This window comes from Cyprinus carpio, chromosome A20 (genome assembly GCF_018340385.1).
Source record: "Cyprinus carpio isolate SPL01 chromosome A20, ASM1834038v1, whole genome shotgun sequence".
NCBI lineage: Eukaryota > Metazoa > Chordata > Actinopteri > Cypriniformes > Cyprinidae > Cyprinus > Cyprinus carpio.
This window is the reverse complement of record NC_056591.1, coordinates 17,580,732-17,605,353: the sequence shown is the minus strand read 5'-3', so window position 1 is coordinate 17,605,353 and position 24,622 is coordinate 17,580,732. Positions and strand designations below refer to the sequence as shown.

Here is a 24,622-nt window from a genome sequence, read left to right as displayed (position 1 = left end):
TCGCCGGGCATGCTCCGAGGAGTGTGTCCGTGCGTGCGATCTCGCGGTTGCGGTCCCGCTGCTGCTGAGGCACGGCGGCGACCGAGATCACGGGAATCGCACATGATCTGGCTAACGGGTTGGAGACGGCTCGTCCTATCTCCACCCGTGTTCACTAGATCTAGAGCTCGTTCTCGAGGTTTGGAAGCCCGCGCTGCGGTTTCTTCCCCCTCTGATGCGGAGCTCGCTGCAGCATTCATCTTTCTCTGGGAGATTGATGTTGTTTGTGTGACTGAGTGCAAAAAAAAAAAAAAAAAAAAAAAAAAAAAAAAAAAAAAAAAAAATTTTTACTAAATAAAAACCAGGAGCGCGCTGCCGAGGCAACGTGTATATTTCTTGGTTTCGTTTGATGTGAATTTTTCCAGACCATGTTTTCTCGTCTGGTTATTGACTACATTTAATTCTGAGGAATAAATTGAAATATTTATCTGACTATGACAGTTAGATGTACAGGGGCCCCTGGATTGTAATTTCTCGAGTGAGAACACTGTTTACCTCTCTTCCTCTGAGGAGGTTGAGGCGGTCAGGGGCTGCTGGGCGGAGCAGTCCCAACCCTACTGTGTTCCAGCCCCTCGCGCCGGGGGGTGTCACTTCTTGTACTCCGCTGATGCTAGAGTTAGAGTGGCGCTCTCAGGCAGAAGGCTTCTAGTGGAAAGCGGTTCTGCGGACCGTCATTTTCGCTGGAGAGCCTTCGTCATAACGTCCTGATGCATAAGGCTTAGGACTTTTTGAGGGCCAGCTCCCTCTGGGGAAGAGCGGTGTACACCGCATTACACGGTGCCCATCTCTCCTCAGTGCCTTCAGGAGATCAGTCTGCCAACCCTGCCGGTGTTCCAGGGCACAGTGGTCTCCGGTAAGCGCTTCTCTCAGTTACCGCCCGGAAACGTAGCGGTGCTAAGAGGCTCGCGATCTCTACGGAGGTCCCTAGAGCAGCTAGTACGGTCGTCCCCTGCCGGTCCGCCACTTCAGGGCACCGAGCTAGTGGCTCTAAGAGCACCAGAGGCCAGTCTCGCGAGACTGGTTCCCCTACGAGGTCACATGGCAGTATGGGAGTCCCTGCCAAGTGTACTTCATGGGGTCCTGCCCCGAGCAGGATCTGGTCTAGTCTTCCTAGCAGACGACGTGGGTCTGAGGACCGTCGTTTTAGGAGACTTCAGCTATGAGAGTCCTGATGCTGTGGCTCAGGACCTCAGAGGGCAGGCCCCTCTGGGGAAGAGCGGTATACACCGCATTACACGGTGCCCGTCTCTCCTCAGTGCCCTCAGGAGATCGATCTGCCAACCCTGCCGGTGTTCCAGGGCGCAGCGGTCTCCGGCGAGCGCTTCTCTCAGTTACCGCCCCGGAAACGTAGTGGTGCTAAGAGGCTCGCAACCTCCATGGAACTTTCCAGAGTAGCTAGTTCGGCCGTCCCCTGCCGGTGTGCTGCTTCAGGGCACTGAGCTAATTGCTCTGATGACACCAGAGATCAGTCTCGAGAAGCTGATTCCCTTAGTAGACTATTTGGCAGCGTGAAAACTACTGCCAAATGTGTCTCAGTGGGTCCTACACACTGTAGTGAGAGGCCACAGAATCCAGTTCGGTTCTCTTCCGCCTCAATTCAATGGGGACCTTTCCACCTTGGTGGGCCCCGAGCAGGCTCTGGTAATGGAACAGAAGTAGACACTCTCCGAGGACGGAGGCCATTGAGGATGGTCCCTCCTCCCATTGCAGAGTCCGGGTCCTACAGCCGGTACTTCACTGTTCCGAGGAAGGATGAGGTGTTGCGTCCTATTTTAGATCTGCATTTTTGAACCGCTCAGTCAGGGGACTGAAGTTCAGTACGCTTGCACAGACCAAGTCCGAGGACTGGTGTGTCACGATCTATCATAAGTTGCACTTCTCCATCCTTCCTCATTGGAAGTTCCTGAGGTTTGCTTTTGGGGGCAAAAGCCTACCAATACGGTTCTTCCTCTGGCCTTGCACTCTCACCCCACGCTTTCACAACTCAACCACATCGAAGATTGGTTGATATTAGCTCGTTCAGAGCGGTTGGCGGTTCGGCATCGAGATGTCGTTCTCGCTCACATGAAAGAGCTGGGGTTAAGACTTGACGCCAAGAAAAGTGTGCATTCTCCAGTACAGAGAACCACTTATCTGGGCGTGGTGTGGGATTGGACCACGATGCAGGCACGTATGTCACCTGCTCGGATCGAGTCGATCCTCACTCCAGTCGTGAGAGTGAGAGAAGGCCGGTCACTCTCTGTCAAGCAGTCTCGGAGATTGCTGGGTCTGATGGCAGCTGCGTCCAACGTGAATACTATTGGCCTGCTGTACATGAGATCCCTACAGAGGTGGCTCAAGACCAAGGGATTCTCCCCGAGGGGAAACCCACTTCGCATGCTAAAGGTCACGCGGCGGTGCCAACGTGCCTTGGACATGTGGAGAAAGCCTTGGTTCTTGTCTCAGGGCCCGGTGCTGGGAGCTCCTCGTCGCCGCGTGATGCTAGCGACGGACGCGTCCCTCACCGGCTGGGGTGCGGTCATGAGTGGCCACCCTGCCCGCGGTCTGTGGAGTGGTCGCCATCCGACATGGCATATGAACTGCCTGGAGATGCTGGCCGTGCTTCGAGCTCCTGGACCTGAGAGATCATCATGTGTTGGTGCGCACCGACAACACAGCGGTGGTCTCTTACATCAACCACCAAGGAGGTCTGCGCTCACACCGTTTGTACAAACTAGTGTACCAGATCCTTGTGTGGTCCCAGGACGATCTCCTCTTGCTGAGAGCAGTCCACATTCCTGGGCATCTAACTTGGGAACAGACATCCTGTCGACACAATTTATGAAGCCCGGTCAAAGACAAATTAACAATAAGTATAATAAGCACAATTTCATAAGTTGGCCAGACTCGGGTGGATCTGTTTGCAACTCGAGAGACATTGCACTGTCCCCTCTGGCTTCCTCTGACTCATCCAGCTCCACTGGGGCTGGACGTCATGGTACAGATGTGACCGAGGCTTTATCTGTACGTTTTCCCCCGATTGCTCTGCTCCCGGGAGTTCTGGAGAGAGTGCGCTGGGACGGAGTCCGGCTGCTGTTAGTAGCCCCGTTCTGGCCGGGCCGGGTATGGCCTGATTTCTCTTTTTGACGGCACTCCTTGGGAGGTTCCCGTCAGGAGAGATCTCCTCTCGCAGGCGGAGGGTGCGCCCCCGCATGGAGCTTAGAGGCTGGAGGTGTGGTCTCTGAGGAGGCACAACTCTTAGCTTCCGGTCTCTCAACCGAGGTTGTTGAGACTGTTTTCCAATCCAGAGCTCCCTCAATGAGGAAACTGTATGTCTTGAAGTGGAAGTTTTCACTTCTTGGTGCGGAAAACCGCCAGCTCGACCCAGTTAACTGCCCGGTTGGTACAGTGCTGGAGTTCCTGCAGGCCCTTCTCTCCGCAGGGTTGACCCACTCCACCCTGAAGGTCTACGTGGCGGCCATTGCGACCTACCGCGCCCCTCTCGGTGGCCAGTCAGTGGGCAGACACCCTCTGGTTACACGTTTCCTCTGCGGTGCGCTGAGGCTAAGGCCTCCGGCCAGTAGAAGCTTAGGCTAAGCGGTGGATTAGGATGCTATCCTGAAGCCTCGAGTCCTCTGATCTCCCCTCTCTTGGGGGTCAAGTCTCACTCCTCTGAAGTTTGGCCATTGGACGGGTTGTCCCGATTACTGTCAGGGTCCTGACTCCTTCTCTTGCTTTAGCTGTGCAGTTTCCCACACTAGGCAGAGATTTGTAAGTCTGGCGGCGTGGGCATTCTCGTTCCCCAAAGCGTCACCGACGCAGCTCGAGTTCCTGAAGAGGAACGTCTAAGGTTACGTATGTAACCCTGGTTCCTCGAAGGAACGAGACGCTGCGTCGCAGTGCCACACTTCCGGCATCTCTGGCCGGCGCTTGCTTCATCCTTGAGGCTGGATACCGGCTTCGCCGCTCGTGCTTTTATGCTTCCTGGTCTATGACGTCACCCGCCTATGACGTCTCGCCCATCCATTGGACTGATTACACACGTGATTCAGAGACGTCACGCTAGAGGCGTTCCCCAACGCGTCACCGACGCAGCGTCTCGTTCCTTCGAGGAACCAGGGTTACATGGAGCCAACAGAATTCAAACACTCAAACCACAGGCCACTCACAGAGGCACTCAACCTTTCACTGCCACTTAAATAGCTCAGCCTGCACTAAAGGCCTCCTCTGCATTTTCCGAAGGGCAAATTGAACAGCAACAGAAAAGAGGGCAGATCCAATCAAATTAGGCAAATTACAAAACATCCAAAAACAAAATGAGACAAAAACAGTCTAATACACAAAACCTAATTTCTACTCTGCACATTGCATAGGGATACAGTAGATGTAAATACAGCTCTATTAAAGTATTGAAGAAAAGGGGTATGAAAGGGTAGAAGAACACAGGTCACATAAAAGCATGATGAGCACGCACTTGACTTGAGCTGTCCGTCTGAGTGCTTTTCAGGGTGGAATGAGGAAGAAGAGGAGGGAGACGATGAAGGGGCGATGGGCTGGTCACTGAAGAGGTTCTCACACAACAGGCTTCGGCACAACTTCTTGAGGAAGCGGAGGACGTAACCCACGCTGTTGACCACTGGCAAACTCAACAAATGCTGCTTACCGTCAAAGGTTGCTGAGGAAGAGAAACAAAGAGTGCTGAATTTCAAGTAAATTGAACATTGTTGGAAATTGTGTTAATACACATACAGTAAGACTTTATTTTACAGTGTCTTTATAAATAAATATATTCACTAAAGCGTGAAAACTGAAATTGTGGAATATCAATTACTAAAGATGATGGTAATATTATCTGATAATCTTTCAAGTGGGCGTAGTTATTAGCTGATGATAATCTCATAATGGCCAAATATTGACAGATTAATACCAATATACCTGTCAATCACGTTTCTACTAATTAAAGTTGTACAAATTGTTTTTGAAATGAATGCTCACCAAGGCTAAATTTTTTTTTAAATATATATACTGTTCAATAAAAACAATTAAAAAAGCAAACAATTTATTTTTTGCTTTTTTCTTGATTTTTTGATGAATAGAAAGTATTTATTTGAGATACATTTTTGAGAGAGACTTTTGTAACATAACATTATGTAATGCTATCACTTTCAATCAATTTAATGCATCTGCAATTCATTGCAGAACATAAGAATTAATTTCTTTTTTTTTTTTTTTTTCTGTCTGACCCAAAGCTTTTAAACAGTGCCTACAAAGGATGAACATCAGAATGCAGAATGATAATTAGAACGGAGGCACACATTTGTGTTTCGCATGCAAATTAACCTGAGATCTTTTCTCCTCCGTAGCCCTCGGTAAGCAGGGTGAAGACGGCTTTCTGCTGAAACGCGCTGTCGATGCAGCCCTGTACCGCCTGCTGCAGCACCACAGAGGGCCTGGCAGGACCCAGGTGATCGGGCAGCTGCAGTACCTTCTGCCTGTCCAGGTTAGGACCCGTGTTCACATGCTTATTCACATAGATACACACTGGAATAACATGGAGAGAGAGATTTTAGAGATGGAGACAGAAAAAGAAAGAAAGAAAGAAAGATTTTAACACTAAACTATAGAATTAGCAATATTTGCATAAATATATGATATAAAACTGCTGTAGTGCCATATATATATTGCCATATATTTTTATCAGTTCACGTTCAAGCCATTGTCTGATTAGAGAAACAAAAAAAAGTAAAGTTCAATACCATAGATTATTGCAATGCTATGGAGGGTAATTAGTTGATCTTGCTTTTGAGAGTTTTGAAAATGAGTATGCTTAAGTGTTTGTTTAACTGTAATAATACATATCTTAAAAAGCACAGCAAATGAATAGCACAAACAACATGTCACCACAATAATCCAAAATCAATCCATGATCTATAAAGACAATGTCTACATGTAATTGTACAACACAAATACATCAAAATATTGGCACACAGTCCACGTCTGAGATTTTACTTTTAAATCCTTAGACACAAATATGTCAAGGAATCTTCAAATATTTGAGACCACATTTATAGATCATTTCCAGAGGTCAGGAAAGGAGAACTGCATTTCATATAAGAAAGACTCAAGATATCACGTCCTTAACATGGGACCTAAGAGAAAAGAATTTAAGAAAGGGTGGGTGGCAAAGGAGAAATTTTAAATATATAATTAAAATACTCTCTCTACACAGACGTTTTTAACCTCATACCAATTCTTAGAAATACAAAGAATAATAAAAATATATCCTGCTATTTTTGTTAAAGTAATGTCTTTAAATTATATCACACACTGTAAATCACACCTAAAAATCATCTGCAGTTTTATGAGCCAACAGAGGCAATACATTTTTGATTACCCTAAATAAAACCAACCCCCCTCAATAGGAAACATTTCCATTTCCATGTATTTATTTATCTCAAGTGACTTACAAACAAGGAAAAATACAAGCATGAGCGATTCATCTTAACAAAAACAATAGGTTTTGCATGCATTATCACAGGAATAAAACAGAAATAAAAAGAGAGCCAGAAAGAGAGAGAAAGCAGCCTGTGTAGGAATCCACCAATCACTCGCACCCCCTCCCGTTTCCTCCCACACAATCTGTCCCCACTGACTTCCCTCGCTCGTCTGGAGCAAGCGGACGCTTTAATCTGACAGATTGCCATGCTTAGGGATTTCCTCCGTCGTCTGTCATCTAGAAGCACCATGACCAGGAGTCAGACACACACACACTCCCCGTGCCCCTTATGGGTTAAAATAATCGCAAGAAGTAGCCTGTGCTGGATTTTGAGAATGTGTAACAGGATAAAGTCAATGAATATTGAGTGTGGGAGGACTGATATGCACCACACAAAGTCTTAAAATAGATAACTGATAGCAAGATTATTGACATGCCAGACATGTAGTCTTACAGACGGTTTAAATTTAGCACACTCAGGAAAGGCAATATAATTCAACACATTTTCAAGCACAAAAGCCATTAACAATGACCTCAGGTCATCAAGGTCAAGGTCCACAAGCAGCAGCAACAAGTCCCTTGGTGACCCCCAGACAGACATCACCCACAGATTATACACATATTGGAACACAGATTTGTGAGCATCGAGATGTTTTGCAAAATTTCTTTCTTCAAAAATTAAAGACAATATGCTATGCTATGCTATATGCCGATGTCACACATATGAAAGCATTAGCATGAATATGGATAAAATTAACATGGTTTTTTTAAATATATGAAAGCGACCAAAAGAGAGCGTGACATTTCCGCTGCACAAAGAATTAAAGTCTAGAAACCTGGTGGGCAGACAAAAGCCTCTTGTTCGGCAACTGCTCCCTACAGCAAAGGGATTAAGCTTTGAGAACTCGAACTCAGGATTGAGTTCAGCCGTACCGTCACATCTTCTCATGTTTAAAGTAGACCTAGAACAGCGTGGTAGTAGAGAACCAGACAGGTGCATTGAGATGCAGTCCCCACTAATGTTAAAAGCCAGAATTTAAATCACACCTGCTGTAGTTAGCAAGTGAATTGATTCTAAACTCATATTTTTTAAAATACTAAGATTTTTTATTCCAATAAAAAAAACAATGTAGCAGAACAGAATTGATCTCTCCACTGCAATAAGGAGATAAATTGGATGATAATGCCTCTAAGGCAGGAGCAGTCAGGTCCCTCAATAATGTCCCTTGACATTAACCCTATTAACCTTTAAAATAAGAGATGTAACTACTCTTTTCTCTCTGTCTCCTCTCCTTCTAGTGATGGATGTTATTGCCAATTGGATGGGCAGCCCGTGTAGACCACTGGGTCCTGACATCAAAGATTGAGTGTGCCTGTGCTGTATGAAATCATTACTGGCTACATTCATGCAGACTGAGTTTAGATTGACAGATCAATGGATTAAAGTCTTATCACATCTGGCACAACAATATTTGAATGCTTAATATTTAGTTGCATGGATCAACAGCTAATGTTGATTATATATTTAGATAAATATATTTTTCTGGACAAAACTTTCAAGTCTTTTTTTTTTTTTTTTTTTAAGAATGCATTAAATTAATCAAAAAAGGACAGAAGTTACATTGTTACAAAAGATTTCTAATTCAAATAAATACTGTTCTTTTGCAATTTTCAAAGAATTCTTCAAAAATATGGTTTTAACAAAAAAATACTAGGCAGAAAAACTGTGTTCAGCATTGATAATAATAAGAAATGTTTCTTGAGCATCAAATGAGCATACTATAATGATTTCTGAAGGACCATGTGACACTGAAGATTTGAGTAATGGCTGAAAAATCAGCTTTGCCTCACAGGAATAAAATACATTGTAAATTAGAAAATATATTATAATATATAATATAATATAAATTATAATAATATATATATTTTTAAATAAGCTTTGGTAAGCCTAAGAGACCTCTTTCAAAACTATTTGAAAATCTTATAGACCTCTTTAAAGTTTTGACTGTAGAGTATACAATGGAAATACATTTCATCAATAAATTCAAAAGGAGCAGCTTATTGTAAAGAACTTTCTATAAGACTAGATTAGGTCAGATAGGTAATACAAATTAAACAAAAGAGGCAATATATCCTCATAGTTTAATTGTAATAGATATTGTTGTCCTAAATAAGGAAAAATATCTGAGCTGGATGAAAATAAGACAGTGATGGTGGTCTTCTCTCACCCGCTGAGACACACATCCCATCATATCATCTTGATAAAATAACAGTTATCATAACAGATACATGGGTAGAGTTACAGTCCCTACAGGCCACTAAAAAGAGAATGAGATGGCACTGAGTCATAATGTGACTCCTCTGAGAACAGTGATTCCTCTAATGCTCACATTTTATTATTCCCTTAATAGTAAGAGCTGGTTACTAGTTTCTGGGATTGGCATGGCAACACTGCATAAGTTTGTGTGTGTTTGTTACCTGTGAGGACCTGTGGGGTGGCTGAGTGGGGGATAGTAGCAGCGTCCTGGGGGATTGAGCTCATGTCTGGCTCCGGGGTGCTGCTGGGAGGAGAGATGGCCAGGGGTGTCATCAAGCGAGACTTCAACTATGAAAAAAACAACAACAACAAAACATTAAGTTTACTATTAATAATAGTAATAAAAATATTTTATTTAATCATATTTTGATATTTATAAACACACACACACACACACACACACACACACACACACAAATACATATATATACACACACTCACACATATATATATATATATATAATATACATATATATATATATATATACATATATATATATATATATATATACTACATATATATATATATATATATATATATACACATATACATATATACATACATATACATATACATATATACATACATATACATATACATATATACATACATATACATATACATATATATATATATATACATATATATATATATATAATATATATATATATATATATATATATATACATATATATATATATATATATATATATATATATATATATATATATATATATATACATACATACATACATACATACATACATACATATATATATATATATATATATATATATATATATATATATATATATATATATATATATATATAAATAAATATAAAACACGTATATTAACAAAAGAAAAATAAAAAAAATAAAAAGCATCCCAGTGTAGAATTAATGTTATCATATTATTATTACTATTATTATCATCATACTTCTATACAGGCAGTAAAATATTTTTATTTACACTTTTTTTAAAAACATTTGTATTGTCCTAACCATAAAAATAAGTGATACATAAACTCATAAGTAAATAAGTAAATACATAAGACTGGACCATATCTTGCCCAGGGCACCAGAATCACCACCAGATTTTAGGGTTCCCCATGTCCAAAATCCCAATTTAAACCCCTTTTTACACAATATGTGTAAAATATGTGTAAGGCAGGAAATAACCCCAATAAGCAATTGTAAAATGGCGTAAAATATAAGTTATGGAAAATAAACTGTCCCTAACACTGCTATAAATAGCAATAACCATCAGGTTTAGGTTAAACAAGAGTGTGTTTCCACTGTGTCTACTGCAAATCTGCTAACATGCACACACATTGTGGTAGCGTGTTGCTCTTTAAATCAGCAGCAGCGACATTATGAGGCTTGTGCTCAGGCACACGGCTAAAAATAACTCAGCAGCAGACTGCAGATACATCAGTCAAAGAACAACCACCCTATCACCTCCTTCTCTTGTAGAGTCAACATCAGATGGGCCTACCTACAAAGCATTACTCTGATCCTCTAGCTAAACCATCATAAGTGTTACACACGCACCATTCAAATGCACCACTTGATGACATTTATGCATTTGGCAGACACGTCTGAACAGTAAAAAGGCCTTATCTCTGTGGCCTACACATGTATGCGCATTTTTAAACAGACACACAAACACTCTGATATTTACTGACCTTAAAGCCAGGCTTCCTGCCTCTCTTCTTAGGCACTTTAATGGGTGGGAAGGATTCTGGGTAGCGACTCTGATATTCCGGGTGCCTCTTTAGGGGTGGGCGACCCCTCTTGCGACCTGGAACTTTTCCACTTGGGGGCGGGAGGAAGGAGGGGCTAATAGCCCCAGGTGATTGCATCTCTCCACCCCCTGACTGAACTGATGCAGCAGCAGGAATACTCATCAGACCTGAGAGAGAAAAACACAATGTCAGAATGTTAAACTATTTAAATTGATATTAATTCATTTTTAATACAATAGTTTGCATGTTTTTCTTGATTTAAAGTAAAAAATTGTTACATGTACTGTGATTCTGCATCATGTGATGTGGATTTTACTTTACAAATACTTTGAATTGTATAAGGAGTACACTTGTCTATTATTTGAATAATTGGATTATTATAAGATATAAAGAGCAACTTTTTATTACCCAACCATAAATTCATGATAAAACTCAATACACCACCAACCAAAACGCATACACAGAAATGTAGGTAGTCAGTATGAAATTTTGGGTTCCCACACCTTTTGACCAATGCATTTCCATGATTTTTCATTCGTCAGTCATTCGTGATTACTGGATAATTTTAGTAATCTGAAAGAAAAAAAATATATAAAATAAACAATGTAGCAATTTTAGCTGATGAAAATTTAGAACTGAGCAGAACTAAAGAAATGTTTAAATAAAAATAGTGTTTATGAAAAGATAATAAATCATCAATTATGTTTTAGGATTTTCCTTTTCCAGGCCTAGAAATCACAGTTTTAAGATTCCCTGATATTTCCAGGTTTTCTATGACCGTGGGAACCCTGGAATTTCCCTCTCACTTAATACACAGAAAACAAACATCAAACCAACCCAAACCAAAACAGTTTAAATTAAAACAACAGTCAATGCTTTAACATACTCATTTTGAGATTGCAAAACTGAAAACACAAGAAGTTCAACCTAAAAACATGACCACAGCCCAAACACTGCAACCTCTAGTGCAACCTGCAAACTAGCAGCTGTTCCTGGAAACATCACAGTGAAACAAACACGAAAGGAGTACTTAGTACTACTGTATAGCAACACTGTCCAATTTAAAAAAATAAAAATAAAATAAATAGAAACAATGCTCAAAAATATAACAAACAGACCATAATTACATATTGCAATCATATTTATTGTGTAAATAGCATACCCCAACACATATGAAACTGGGCTTGTATGAATTATTTGAAGAACAAAAGCTTGATGGTGAAGCTGTGAGGTGGCCTACACTGTGCAGACTGTGGAAGAAACAGACACTGAGCCACATAAAAGCATCTTCACTATCCTCCTCTCTCCCAACTCTCTCCCTCAGTCAGCCAGTCCCCTCCCCCAGTCCTCATTCACTCTCATCCCCTCCCCCTCCAGCTGTGGCGCCTGGCCTCAGGATCGACTCTGACAGACGGCTTCCCCTGCTTTCCTCCTCTCCTCATCCTTACTCTTTAAGTATTCCCTGGAACTCTGTTGAACCGGGACCTTTTAAGGTGGAATTTTAGGATTTAATTATTTAATTATGATTTCTTGGGCAAATAAATTAGTAATGCATATTATGATTTAAATCACAAGCTCATGGCTACAATTAAAGTAATAATAACAATAATAATAATAATAATAAAATTGAGATAATTATTGGCAATTTTTATTATTATGCTACCTTCTAATTATTTGTATTGATTCTGTGACTGACACAGAACACACTACTTTCATATTCAGTTTTTTAAAGGATGGGTTGTAAATATGCCATGCAATCTGTGAAGTGCATTCACTTTAGTCTGCACAGACAATAGACAGTTTGAAGCTCAGCTGTGATATTACAAAATGACATGAATCTACTTTTCTGCTTTTTCAGATAAACATTCATGAGACTAAATGACAAATAGTAAGAATGCAAAAAGTTGTCTGCACAAAACATCAAGTAACACATGCCATGTGATGTGGGTATATTATGCCAAAACATGAACTAAATATAAAGGACTCGTCTAATTTAGTTATTACTATTTATTTACAAGACAGATAGGGATGACCCTAATTCCAAATTATTTTCATAGGCACTTTCTAAACATTATTATTTCCGCTCACCTGCGTGCGCTCTCTCTCTCCCATGCATCAACCAGGCCATGCGTAATAACATTAATCTATTTCTTACTCACAGTGGTTTTTCCCCACAGCTGCATGATTTTATTCTAATTCCAATGACAGAAAACCGGAGCCTGGTAAAACGTCTAGCAAGCAGTCTGAGAGAGAGACCGCGCCATTAAAAACACAAGCGTCAGAAATAGAGCACCGTTCCACATGCGCGTGTTCATGTTTACGAGCAGTGTTGAATTGCGCGAGGTCTTCCTTCCTTATCTCCTAATCTCACCGCGAAATCAGAGGCACCTAAACACATTTTCAATGTATGAACACTCACCGACCACTCAGCGCTGGAGCGGAGTCGTTATCAGCAATGTCGACAATAGCGTATCAAGCCCGCTTCCGTGCCTCTGTCGCTTCACAGACCGGCCGCTTCTAAACCCCCGCCAGCCCTCAGCTCGATACCACCGCGCGCTCCGCAGTAGCTACGTCGTCCCCTTTCTGTCGTCATGGCAACTAGGCGCCTAACATCCTCCCTTTGCCACAGTCATATGCTTATCATGATGCAAAGCCTGCGGAATAATTTACACTACAACAGCTTTTAGAGCAGCCAAGACTCCCAAAACGCTATGCCCACTGCCAGAATCTGATGGCCTGAATTTTTTTTAGGCTAGTTGATTTGAAAAATACTACTCCTTTTTTTATTGCACATTTTGTTCGATTTCCTTTTTGGACATAGGCCTATATATAATAATTCATATTCTATAAATGTAATAAATAAAGAATTGTATTTTTAAAAAAAAAAAACGAAAAACTTTATTAAATATTAATAACAACATTTTCAATGCGTTAAACGAAATTTGCAGATTCTCCCTGCAGGTTTAAATCTACAGGCTGAACTAGAACAAATCGCCAGCCAAGATGTAGTGAGACACATGAAATATGCATGCGTTTGCTCACATAATGTGGGCATGAAACCGATTTCGAGTTCTTTCCCGTGTTTAAATGATGTAAACAATTCTGCAGACATGATGAACACTGTAACCCTGCAATGCAACTACAGTACATCGCAAATAAATAAAGAAATAATGTACAAATAAAGCTGTTAATTGGTTAACTGTTAGTTACCTTAAGGTAAAAAACATTAGCTTATAATTTATATTATAATTGTAATTTTAAAAAATAACATATTTTTACTGTAAATAGTAAAAAGTATGAATTATACCTTTATTTATATTTATATAATTACCTTTATTATACCTCTATTTATTTTGGCAATAAGTATACTTTTTACAACAAACAGCTGTAATATTTCAAACAGGGTTGCATTATATAATTTAATGACACTTGACAGTTAAGAATTAATAATATAAAATATTTGTTTACTTTTTAAGGGCAAATACATTAATAATTGCCTGTCTCCAGCTCTTGAAAGCACTATTCTTATAAGGTAAATTTCATACAAAGGACTTCAAACTCCATATTTAAACACCCTAACTTGTAATCAATGTAATCACATAGGCTGAAACTACTTGGAAGCTTGAAGAACAATATTTTAACTGATGTGTGTAAAGATTATATCTGAATAATTTTAAGAATGTCTCTGAATGATTAGTGTATTATCTAATTTAATATGATTTGCTGTCCCTCTTTTATTAAAATTCAGTTTCTTTATTGCGAATCACAGAAGGCCCACCACTACTTTATAGTTTTGATAAGTAGAATACTACAAACTGTTTAATGTGCACTGACATATTTATGTCATATAGATTTAAATAACAGAAACACTATGATTTTATTACCCCAAACAGCAAAATAAAATCCAGGAAAACTCCAAAAACTCATATATAGGGCACAATAAATAGAAAGGCAAACTGAAGCAAATACTGAAGTCGTCTATTGATGTAAACAGTTTTTTATTACACATTTTGTTCTATTTCCTTTTTGGACATATAGGTCTATATGAAATAATTAATATACTATAAATTTAATAAATAAAAAAGAAACCAAAACTTTGCAGATTCTCCGTGGAGGTTTAAATCAACAGGCTGAACAAGAACAAATCGCCAGCCTGAACCCTAAAGGCAAACCGGAGCAAATACTGAACTCGTCTATTATCAACAACACAAACACTGAACCAAAAGCACATATCGGCACTGCATGACTGCTTCTGAGCACTAAGTCATAATAAGGCACATTAGTTTCATCAGTTTTCACTTTGCTTTAACATTAAAGGGATAGTTCACCCAATAATGAAAATTCTGTCATCATTTACTCACCATCAAGTAGTGTATGTAACGACTGACGGTAGCTATTGACTTCCATAGTATGGAAAAAAAAAAATACTATAGAAGTCAGTGGCTACCGTTAACTGTTTGGTTACCAACATTCTTCAAAATATCTTCTTTTGTGTTTAATAGACTATTCCTTTAACTCATCAGTGGTGGTGCTAGTCACTTGTCATTTGGAAACTGATAAGGTAGCTTCACAAACCATAGAGCACATATACATTCATTCAACCAGACAAACCCAAGCAGATGATTTCACAAGGTGCATTTGGATAAAGCCCCCCATTCTCGTCCTGAACCGAAAGAGTTGTGGTTGAACTTGGGGATAATCTCATCATTGCTCTGAAAGACTAAATCCTAGCACTGTACAGAGTGAAAGAAGCTTCCTCCTTCTTTTCCGACCCCCCTCAGAAGAACGCTGGGAATGTGTAGCACTCCCTGAGTTGGTGGAGTGTGTGTTTGGGGAGGGGGGGGCACTGGCTCATGCCAACCACACACACTCACATTATCACTTGTTGGCGAGTGTACAGACAGCATCTGCTGACTTGCTCTATCCAGGATGATGTTGTTAGATACACAAGATAAAGATTAACCACTATGTAAGCTGGACAGTGAAATAAGATTCAGGAAAAGTCTTTATATGAAAAGTTTAAGCCATTGGGCAGTGAGGCAATAAATTACCTTTTGGCCCCTTCTATATTAGGACTTTGCTTCTACAGGAAGACTACACGCACAAGAAAAGTACACTTTCCTGTTTACATCACAAAGCACACACACACATACACACACACACACACACACACACTTCTTTACACAGCATCTATCAAACGGACCTGTCCTTGACCTCCCACTTGGATACTTGCATGTGATAAACTGCTTCCAGATCAACTGAAGGTCAAGCCAGTTGTCTTTCCAGTCTAACCACACACACACATAAATCTGTATTCATACACACAAACAAACAAACAAACAAACAAACAAACATAACTGAAATAAAACAGTTCAAGTTCAACATCATCATGCCAAAATTTGCAGTGGAATAAAAAAAAAGGCTATATATATATATATATATATATATATATATATATATATATATATATATATATATATATATATATATATAATATATATATATATATATATATATATATATATATAAAATGAAAATAAGACACTATACTGCCAAATGCATAAATCATAATATTACAATAATATAAAATGTGTAAAATGTAGTTAAGATGTGTATCTTTAATTAAATTGCATTAAATGTTCTAAAATAAGAAATTAATGCAACAAACAGTACCAAAATAACTTTTTTTCAATATTTACATATATTTCTATTTACCCACAGTCCCTTTACAACAAAGAGCCACATGCTTTGAACGCAACAAATGGATGATTGATCACGTGAACACAGAAACAGCAGCACCAGCAAGTTCAAACTACAATAGACGTAGACACACAAAATCAAATGGGTCAAGATCAATAATCTTCGAGGGGTGCTATGACAACAGCACTTGCCAATGCAAAAATAAAAGAAAGAAAGAAAGAAAGAAAGAAAGAAAGAAAGAAAGAAAGAAAGAAAGAAAGAAAGAAAGAAAGAAAGAAAGAAAGAAAGAAAGAAAGAAAGAAAGGTTATCTTTGGGACTTGTAAAAAATCTTGTTGGCAGAGCACTAGCTGCTATCACAGAAATCACATCCGCTCCCATGGCTGAGAGACAGTGGTTTCTAGGGAGCAGCTTTACTGGCCACTAAGAGGACGCAAACCACAAACAAAGAGCAAACTCATGGAAACTGTGCTAGAAACCCAGCAAGCCTGACACAAAGTATTCACATAAAAATTGTTTAGAATACAAAAGCATAGAATATAAAATATATAACCCAGAGAGAGGATATTCACGAGTGTCTCGCTGGACACTGCACATTTAGACATTTACATTTAGACAGCTGACGCAGAGCTGGGCACCATTCACCCATCCAGCTGATTGCTATATTTAATTTCTAATTATGCCTGGAATACAGAAGCCAATAAATCAAAAGTTAATTAAAGTCATGGATTCATCTTTAGTGGCAACTCAGTCATCTCAAACCCATTAACACTGCAGATGAGGGACAACTACTGTGTGTGTGTGTGTGTGTGTGTGTGTGTGCCTGTGTGAGTTCATGCATGTGTCTATGCAAATGAAAGAGAAGGAGAGGAAGATTGACAAAAGCCTGAAGCATGTTCCAATACCTTAGTTTAAAAGGTTTTGGAATTTTTTTTTTTTAATAATAATAAAAAAAAAAAAACAACGGCATGTGGAGTTAGATAAATGCAATTTAAAGAAAGCATCATTTGAAACAAATGATTTCCTATCATTATTTACAGTATTGATCATTAATGCATCTGAATACTTCAGTGCATTCAGACTTTAAGCATAACCGAATTCAAAGCAAATTGTTCAACTAGCATTTTATAAATGTTCACATTGTGTTAAAATACATATTTGACATGCCAACAAAATGCTGCTTTGACTGGAACAAAAGGTCTAGGTGAACTAAACAGAGAATGATCATCAATTTTCTGGATTTTAACGTCACATGCTCGGAATTGCTTGCAGCCATTGACTTGAAATTATATCCAAAACATTCCCACTGATTGCACACATGCACAAAATTTGCAATACAATGTGCACAAACACACATACAAATCTACTAACTCAAACCAAAATAACAAAAGAAAAAAAAGCAAGCAACTCCAGCCAACACATAGCATAGAGGAGAGGTTTTGTGAAGAAAAGAAAAAAACTAAATTGATGTGTTACCCCTCGCAAACAAGGGCAAGAAGTTATTTACTTCATTAATGCACGCTGCCATAGCAACAGACCAGGGAAACCTGATACTGAACACCATTTGATCAAAATGTAAAAAATAGCACCAAAAATGAGTGTATAATTTCTGTAAAATATGTGTAATAAAAGTACAGTCAGTCCTATATACCTATATATAAAAACATGCAAAAAAACTAAATAAAACGGGAAGGAACATCTGCCTTTCTTCACATACAGTGTAAGAATAGGGACTGCAATAATTAAACATGGCGCAAATTAATCTCCATTAATCTTTTTTAAACCAAGCAGTGCAGAATCCCAGGGTCCAGTGTAATGAACAGAAGATCTTCTCATTCTTTCTGTCTTTCATCTTATCCTCTCTAAAACTGTATTTTTCCCTCTTGTGCCCAATTATTCTATACTCATATATTTGCAGGTCCTTTTAACCAGCTGGAGAACCATCTAAATCCCTCTTAATTATGATAAAACCCTGAGTATTATACAAACAGGTCTCTGTATGCAAAAATAACATTTTATACACCGTCTATAGATCTGACCTTTTTCAATTCATGAACAGGAAGTGAGGAAACAGCATCAAAAACGCTAATATAACACCTAACCATCCACATAAAGCTCTTAGAATTTCAAACAACACCTTGGAAATTTAGGAACAAGCATGGTTTATGTGTTTGTGAACTCAGCTGTTGAACTGCAGTTAACATGAATTAATGTCTTACTTTGAGAACAAGTAGGAGGTGTCCTATCTCGTATCCGACGCCCACTCTGCACTTCCTCTCCCAGGTCAACCAGCTGCCAGAGACCCCTCCCCCTGTCGTCACGGCGATCAAGGCGAAGGCGGAGCCTGACGCTCTGCACACCCAGGACGCTTGGTATCCAGGAGACAGTGGAATCCTCCAAATCCCTGCCACGCAGTCTCATTCCCACAGCGACTCACACATCGACCAAAACATTACACTGGGAGACACAAACACACATATCAAGAACATTAGACCAGTGTGCATCATACAGTTCTCAGCTATCATCTCTGAGGGACATATACTATTTCTTTTAAGGTAACAAGTAGCCTAATATCAGACTGAAACAAAGAACTGAAATCAATTCTAAAATGTATTGTATAAAGACTGAGAATTTAAAGATCAGTATTCACAAATATTTCAAGATTTGCAATTGAAACAATAAATTCTTACTGTTCTAACTACAGGTATATTACATTTTAACTATTTTCCCCCCAGAAAGTAGGTTCAAAATATTAACAAAATAGTATATCAATGATACTAAATAACACTGCCAAGAAACTTTCAACATCAAGCTTCAATAGATACATTAAGGCGGCTTGGACAGTGACCTGAATGGATGTTCACAATGGCAAGCAAAAAAATTGTGAAATTTAATAGCTATTCAGTCTATGATTGATTAATCTTTGTATTTCTGGTTAAAATAGTCCTTATAGACAAATGTGTTAGGTAGTGAAACACAGCTTTATCCGAATAAAGCATTTGGACTCTGGTAACAAATTCCAGCAGCTTGAAATACACACTAGAATTCCAGTTTCACACATAAAAGCTAGTAAGTAAGTACCTTTTGAAGTGGAAGGGATGTTTTCATTGACCCTAGATCAGGGTATTGAAGGAGTCATTGCATTAGAGTTTCTCAGGCATCTTTGTCACAATTAAAGATCAGTCCAAGTGCTTTGTTTGGCAAAGGTCTTGGCAGCCATTCCTGACCCACCCACTGAGTAGGCATGCTTGTTATTCAACCGAGTGGTGATGCAATGCATCTTCAAAGTTAAGATGACCCAAAATGGTCAGGACATCACACACACGCACGCACGCACACACACACACACACACACACACACACACACACCACCACAACAGGCAACTGTGGACTTCAAATTGATCAATCCAAGCATGTAATGTAAATGAGTTTCCTCACTACAAAGTTACATGTTCCATGTTGAATGAAGTCACTACCATTTCCATTTCTCTTAGCAACAAAATGTGCAGCATGAAATTAGAAGTTGATTTTAGGTTGAAAAAAGCAATGAGTTCAACTGACCAACAAAAAATTTATAAAAAAAAAAAAAAATTAAATGCAGATTAGCCAACTGTGCCAAACAGTAGAGCTACTGTTAGAAAAATTGGCCTGGAGGAGAATAGATGATTTTTCACCACACAAGACAAAAACAGTCTTGTCTTTTCATAACTATCCTAATTCAAGAATCCTTTAAGCCATTTCAGTCATCAGAGGAAATCTAAGCATTTCAATTCATTCAAATTCAGAGCACATAAGTTTTTTCCATCCAAATGTAGTTCAAAGTGAACCATGTTCCAATCTAGTTCTCATGAATGCATACTGGTTGGCACCCTTTCTGGCTTTTTTGATACACGCATTCAGGAAAACAATCCTAAATAAGGATATTGGGTCTTAATTTAATGAATCATGTACCCTTTTCCAAAGCTCACTCATATGGTTTTGATTATGTGTCCAGATTTCCTGCTTGGAGAAACACTTGACATTAGAATGTGCATCATCTAAATGGAAAAATTCAATCACAGCTAAATTTGTAGGTATTCAGGCAAGCGTTTAAAGAGTATTACACTGTATTGCATGTTTAAAGTAGTTGGTTGTTTAAGTTGTGCATCACTGTATGTGTATGAAGTGCACAGCAAAATAGAATCAATGAATCAATGGTTGCTATAGTCTCTGAATAGATAACTCCAAGGAAACACTGTGTAGCAGTCTAACAAAGGGTTGTAAACAGTGACTAATGGAAGTCATTTCACCAGGGGGTTTGAATACTCATACTGAACCATTCCTATGTAGTTTAATGAGAGTAATGGGACCCAGCTGATATGTGCCATATCACATCCAGAGAGCCAGATTACATTTGAACATCCAAATCTGAACCCTCATCCCTTTTAGTTATTATATAATAAATAAAAAAAACGAGATGAGCAATCTGGATGCAGAAGTTTGCGTGCTTTGCTCTCACAGCAGACCAGCAGCTGCCCCTGTAATAATGTCTCCCCTTCCGGATGATCCTTTTAGTGAGGGCCATACTTGGCCAGTGCTTTATTAGAATTCATCCATATTTTATCATATTTATTCGTATTCGCCCTTGTGCTCTGTAGGTGCAGAGAGACTTAGGCTCCCCTTGAAAAATCACTTTCGAAGCAAAAGACAGAATTGGAGACACAGACACATTCAGAATTTAAACATTAAAATTCGCTTGTGCCCAGGACAAATGCAAACTGACCTTCTTGATTCATATTCACTATACACGCACATTCTGGGGTCACATAATAAAGGTTGACATGTTAATATTACATATCATATGCTGACTTAAAGTTAAACACTTATAATTTAATAACACTGTTAATTGTCTTTTCAATCAAATCTCAAAATAATTATCCTTTTCAGTGCTGTAAATTATAATGCTGTTATGCATAAATTCACGTATAGAATTTTTTAATTCATTGATTTTATTTTTTTAAGGTTTTATTTTTTATTTATTTAGACAAAAAAAATGTAAAACAAATTAAATTAAAAAGTAATGGGTACAAAAAAAAACATTAAATTAAAAAGTAATGGCTGCTGAAAATTCTATTTGGCCGGCAGGAATAAATTACATTTTAAAATATATTAAAATAGAAAACAGAGTTTTTTTTTAAATTATAAAAATATTTCAAATCATTTTTGTTTTTACTGATTAAATAAATGCAGCATTGCTGAGCATAAAATACATCTTTTATCAATATTAAAAAAAATAAAATCTTACCAACCCTAAAGTTGTGAACAGTTAACAACATAACAAATAAATATTGAGAGCACAATTAAACGTAGGTTACAAAAAAGAAGAAAAAAAAAATTAAATATATATATATATATATATATATATATATATATATATATATGAAAATATATATTTATATATGAAAAGTTTAGGATGAATTTAACAAACCCACAAAATCTTAAAAAACAAATAACCTTTCCTTTTTACAGTGGGCTCTGATTATCATTGTCACTGTGCCTGAGTCAGCAAAACAAGAAGACTGTATTCCATTTTGGATGACATTCACTGAGAGATATTCAAATACACTTCCCTTTAGCTTTACTGTATGTGTTTCCACAACAGGAGACATATTTGAATATCTCAGTAAAAAGTAAGAAGTGGAGCCAAGGGTCCAAAGGCAAGATTTAGAAGGACGCTGTATACAAAAGTGCCACTTAGAGGCAATTTCATGTTTTTTTTTTTATTCAAAGTAGCGCAATCAGAAACAGAGAGGGTCTAACAGTGGTAATAGTGAATGGTGAGGTCATGTGGGGAAGGTTTTGTAAACAGATTTAAAAATAGAGGAGTTCATGAGAGGATCATCGAAATGACCTTCAGGTTCAATAATTTCACCCAGCTAAATCTCAATCATAATCATACTCTCAAGAGTCACTTCAAAAAATTGCTGAGCTCATATCGTCACTTGGAAAGGCACTCTGTCTACCAAAAAGTAAAAAAAGATTAGACACTTTTGGGCCAATTACTCCACAATCAAGTCTTATTTCAGGTCAATTTTCAGACCAGAGTGTGAATTTTAATGTCCCATGTGTGGCACTTTACAACATCCTGCTGATATCTCTGATGCCTCAGCACAAGGTCAAAAGAAAATTATTTATTTGTCGTTCAGTGGTATTTCCTCATTCGATCCATACCATAAACTGTAAAAGGGCAGGGCTGCTTTTGCATGACCCTGAAGTGCTCTGTGAATGCAGTGTGTTTTTCTAACCTTGTAACCAAACACACTTTCCCACAGTCCATCTCTAGTGGCTTATTTGGTTCAATAATAAAGAATGTGTGTATCCACTTATTCACTCTGACACAGTGCCTGAGGGTCTGTTAATACACACACCACTGCACTGTGTATGTGGGTGTCAAGGGGGAAAAGAACATTCACAGGAGTCATTTCAAGCATGCTTAATCCCTGAAGTTGCGCTTTTCCAAAAACAGTACTTGAGGTTTAATAATTATACCAAAACGATGACTATTTGAAATCGGGACTGTAGGTTTCATGTCATGTAAAGTCCAATGGTGAATAAAAAATTAGGGCCCACAAATGGTTCTGATAAAAAATTAACTTTTTTTTTTTGTCTGCAAAAAAGATGTTTGCTTAGCTGAAAGCAATAAAGCAAAATTATTATCAGCTTTCCTATTCACAAATCTCACTATTGCCCCCAGGCTGAACTGCAGTCCTTTAGTTTTTAAGAGAAAATGACAGCGAAACAAAAGCCAGCACAGGTGGGGCAGATAGATTGTCCCAGCGGACAGAACACATAAACAACCCTACCCAGAGGAAATGTTTATTGCTCAGAGGCTGATCCTTCATAAATCAGAAGACTTACACAATGGAGATCTCAATAATGTTTCATTTAAGTATCAACTTTACCTCAGAAGTTCTCCAAAAAAAAAAATCAGGAGAAATAAGTCACAATTTGACAACTTTTGACAAAGTACAGAGCTATAAAATTCATGTCTAAGATAATTTGATAAATTCACATTAAAATCTGAGAAGCGGCAGACATAAGGAATTCCCACCCATTTATTCTCATTAGGATAAACAATTTATACCATAAAGAGATGCCATCTGTGATTTATATTTCCTGTGATGTCATTAAAAACTGATCTTCAGGTAAAATATTCTTTATGATACCATAAAAAAAATAATCCAAACAAACTTCAGAAAAAAATTCAAAGATGTCATTAAAATAATCTAAGGTAAAGTATGTTTCATGATACAATATTTCATAAAACGAGGAAACTGTACAATAAATAAATAAATAAGCATGCAAGCAAGCTGCAGAATGTCTAAAGGTACCAAGGTAAATGTATCTCATTCAAAAAATCTGTTTTTATTTTGTGTTTGTTTTTTTGTTAAAGACTTGCACCAACGAAGATCTAAGAGTGATATCAATAAGTGCAAATCTAATCTCAAAATATTCTTAAAAATAGACAGACATGAACTGAACAGTTAGTTATTACAATTAGTACAGCCTATGTTGATTAATCACCAGTCAAACAATATCGCAGTGGCCATTTCATATTTGTATCGACGAACTTGACGTCTCGAATGACACTGACATCAGCAAAGATCCATTTGGAAAAAGCAGCAAATGCCAAAATGATTTACCTCTGCTTGTCGACTGCTGCAACGCTTAGACTGTCGCCTGTCGGAGTCGTGCGGAACGATTTAGCCCAGCTGCAGCAGCTGGACTGCGGGCTCGATTTTCCTCCCGCGCCGCCGGTGCAGAAGTGAAGTCGCGCGAGGACCGTGGCCAGGGCTCCGGGAGCAAAAAACAAAAAACAGCCGGTTTCGCTTGCACGCAGACACGGTGCCAAACTGATCCGCACCCCGGGGATCTAATTAAATGGCAAGCCACGGGGGCGTATGGTGAAACGTTTATATATTTCGCCTAGGTATGCAAAACGATATAGAGAAAAACACCCAGACAGGATATCCGACTGTATCCCAAAAATCTGTTGCACAAAATACTGCATGTGTCTGAATATGGAGCAAGGAATCTGTCTTCGGTTCTTGGGTTTTGGAACAAACCCACTTGAGCCCACATAAAGCTTGTTTGTGAAATTCCGTGGAGGATTGTGGGCTAATTTAAACACTGTTTCCGATCCGATTATATTCGCTAATAAAGCAGCAGGCTACGTGTGCAACGTTTCTGAACTTAAGATCTTAAACTGTTGTCTTATATTGTCCACAGAGGCTGCCTAATAAAATACAGAAGAGTCGGTGTAATTTTATTTTTTACAGTTTTATTTTATTAGGTTTATCAGTTTA

At 38.6% G+C, this 24,622-nt stretch overlaps 1 protein-coding gene across 5 annotated transcripts in view; it reads right to left on the bottom strand.

The window, feature by feature from the left end:
- The window catches only part of LOC109091749 (sex comb on midleg-like protein 4), a 30,195-nt gene extending 5,732 nt beyond the window's left edge, over window positions 1-24,463 (bottom strand). Inside the window, exons 1-6 of one of the 5 annotated variants that reach the window (XM_042777901.1) lie at window positions 23,960-24,463; window positions 18,497-18,734; window positions 10,520-10,746; window positions 8,993-9,119; window positions 5,359-5,559; window positions 4,493-4,693 (exon numbers count right to left, since the gene is read on the bottom strand). In XM_042777901.1, coding sequence (XP_042633835.1) covers window positions 4,493-4,693; window positions 5,359-5,559; window positions 8,993-9,119; window positions 10,520-10,746; window positions 18,497-18,698 — 958 coding nt within the window. In that variant the 5' untranslated portion in view covers window positions 18,699-18,734; window positions 23,960-24,463. Of the gene's footprint in view, window positions 1-4,492; window positions 4,694-5,358; window positions 5,560-8,992; window positions 9,120-10,519; window positions 10,747-11,082; window positions 11,153-12,998; window positions 13,154-18,496; window positions 18,735-23,959 lie in introns of those variants that run through there. The other 4 variants (XM_042777902.1, XM_042777905.1, XM_042777903.1 and 1 more) reach the window with 4 other exon arrangements.
- Between the last annotated feature and the right edge of the window lie 159 nt (window positions 24,464-24,622).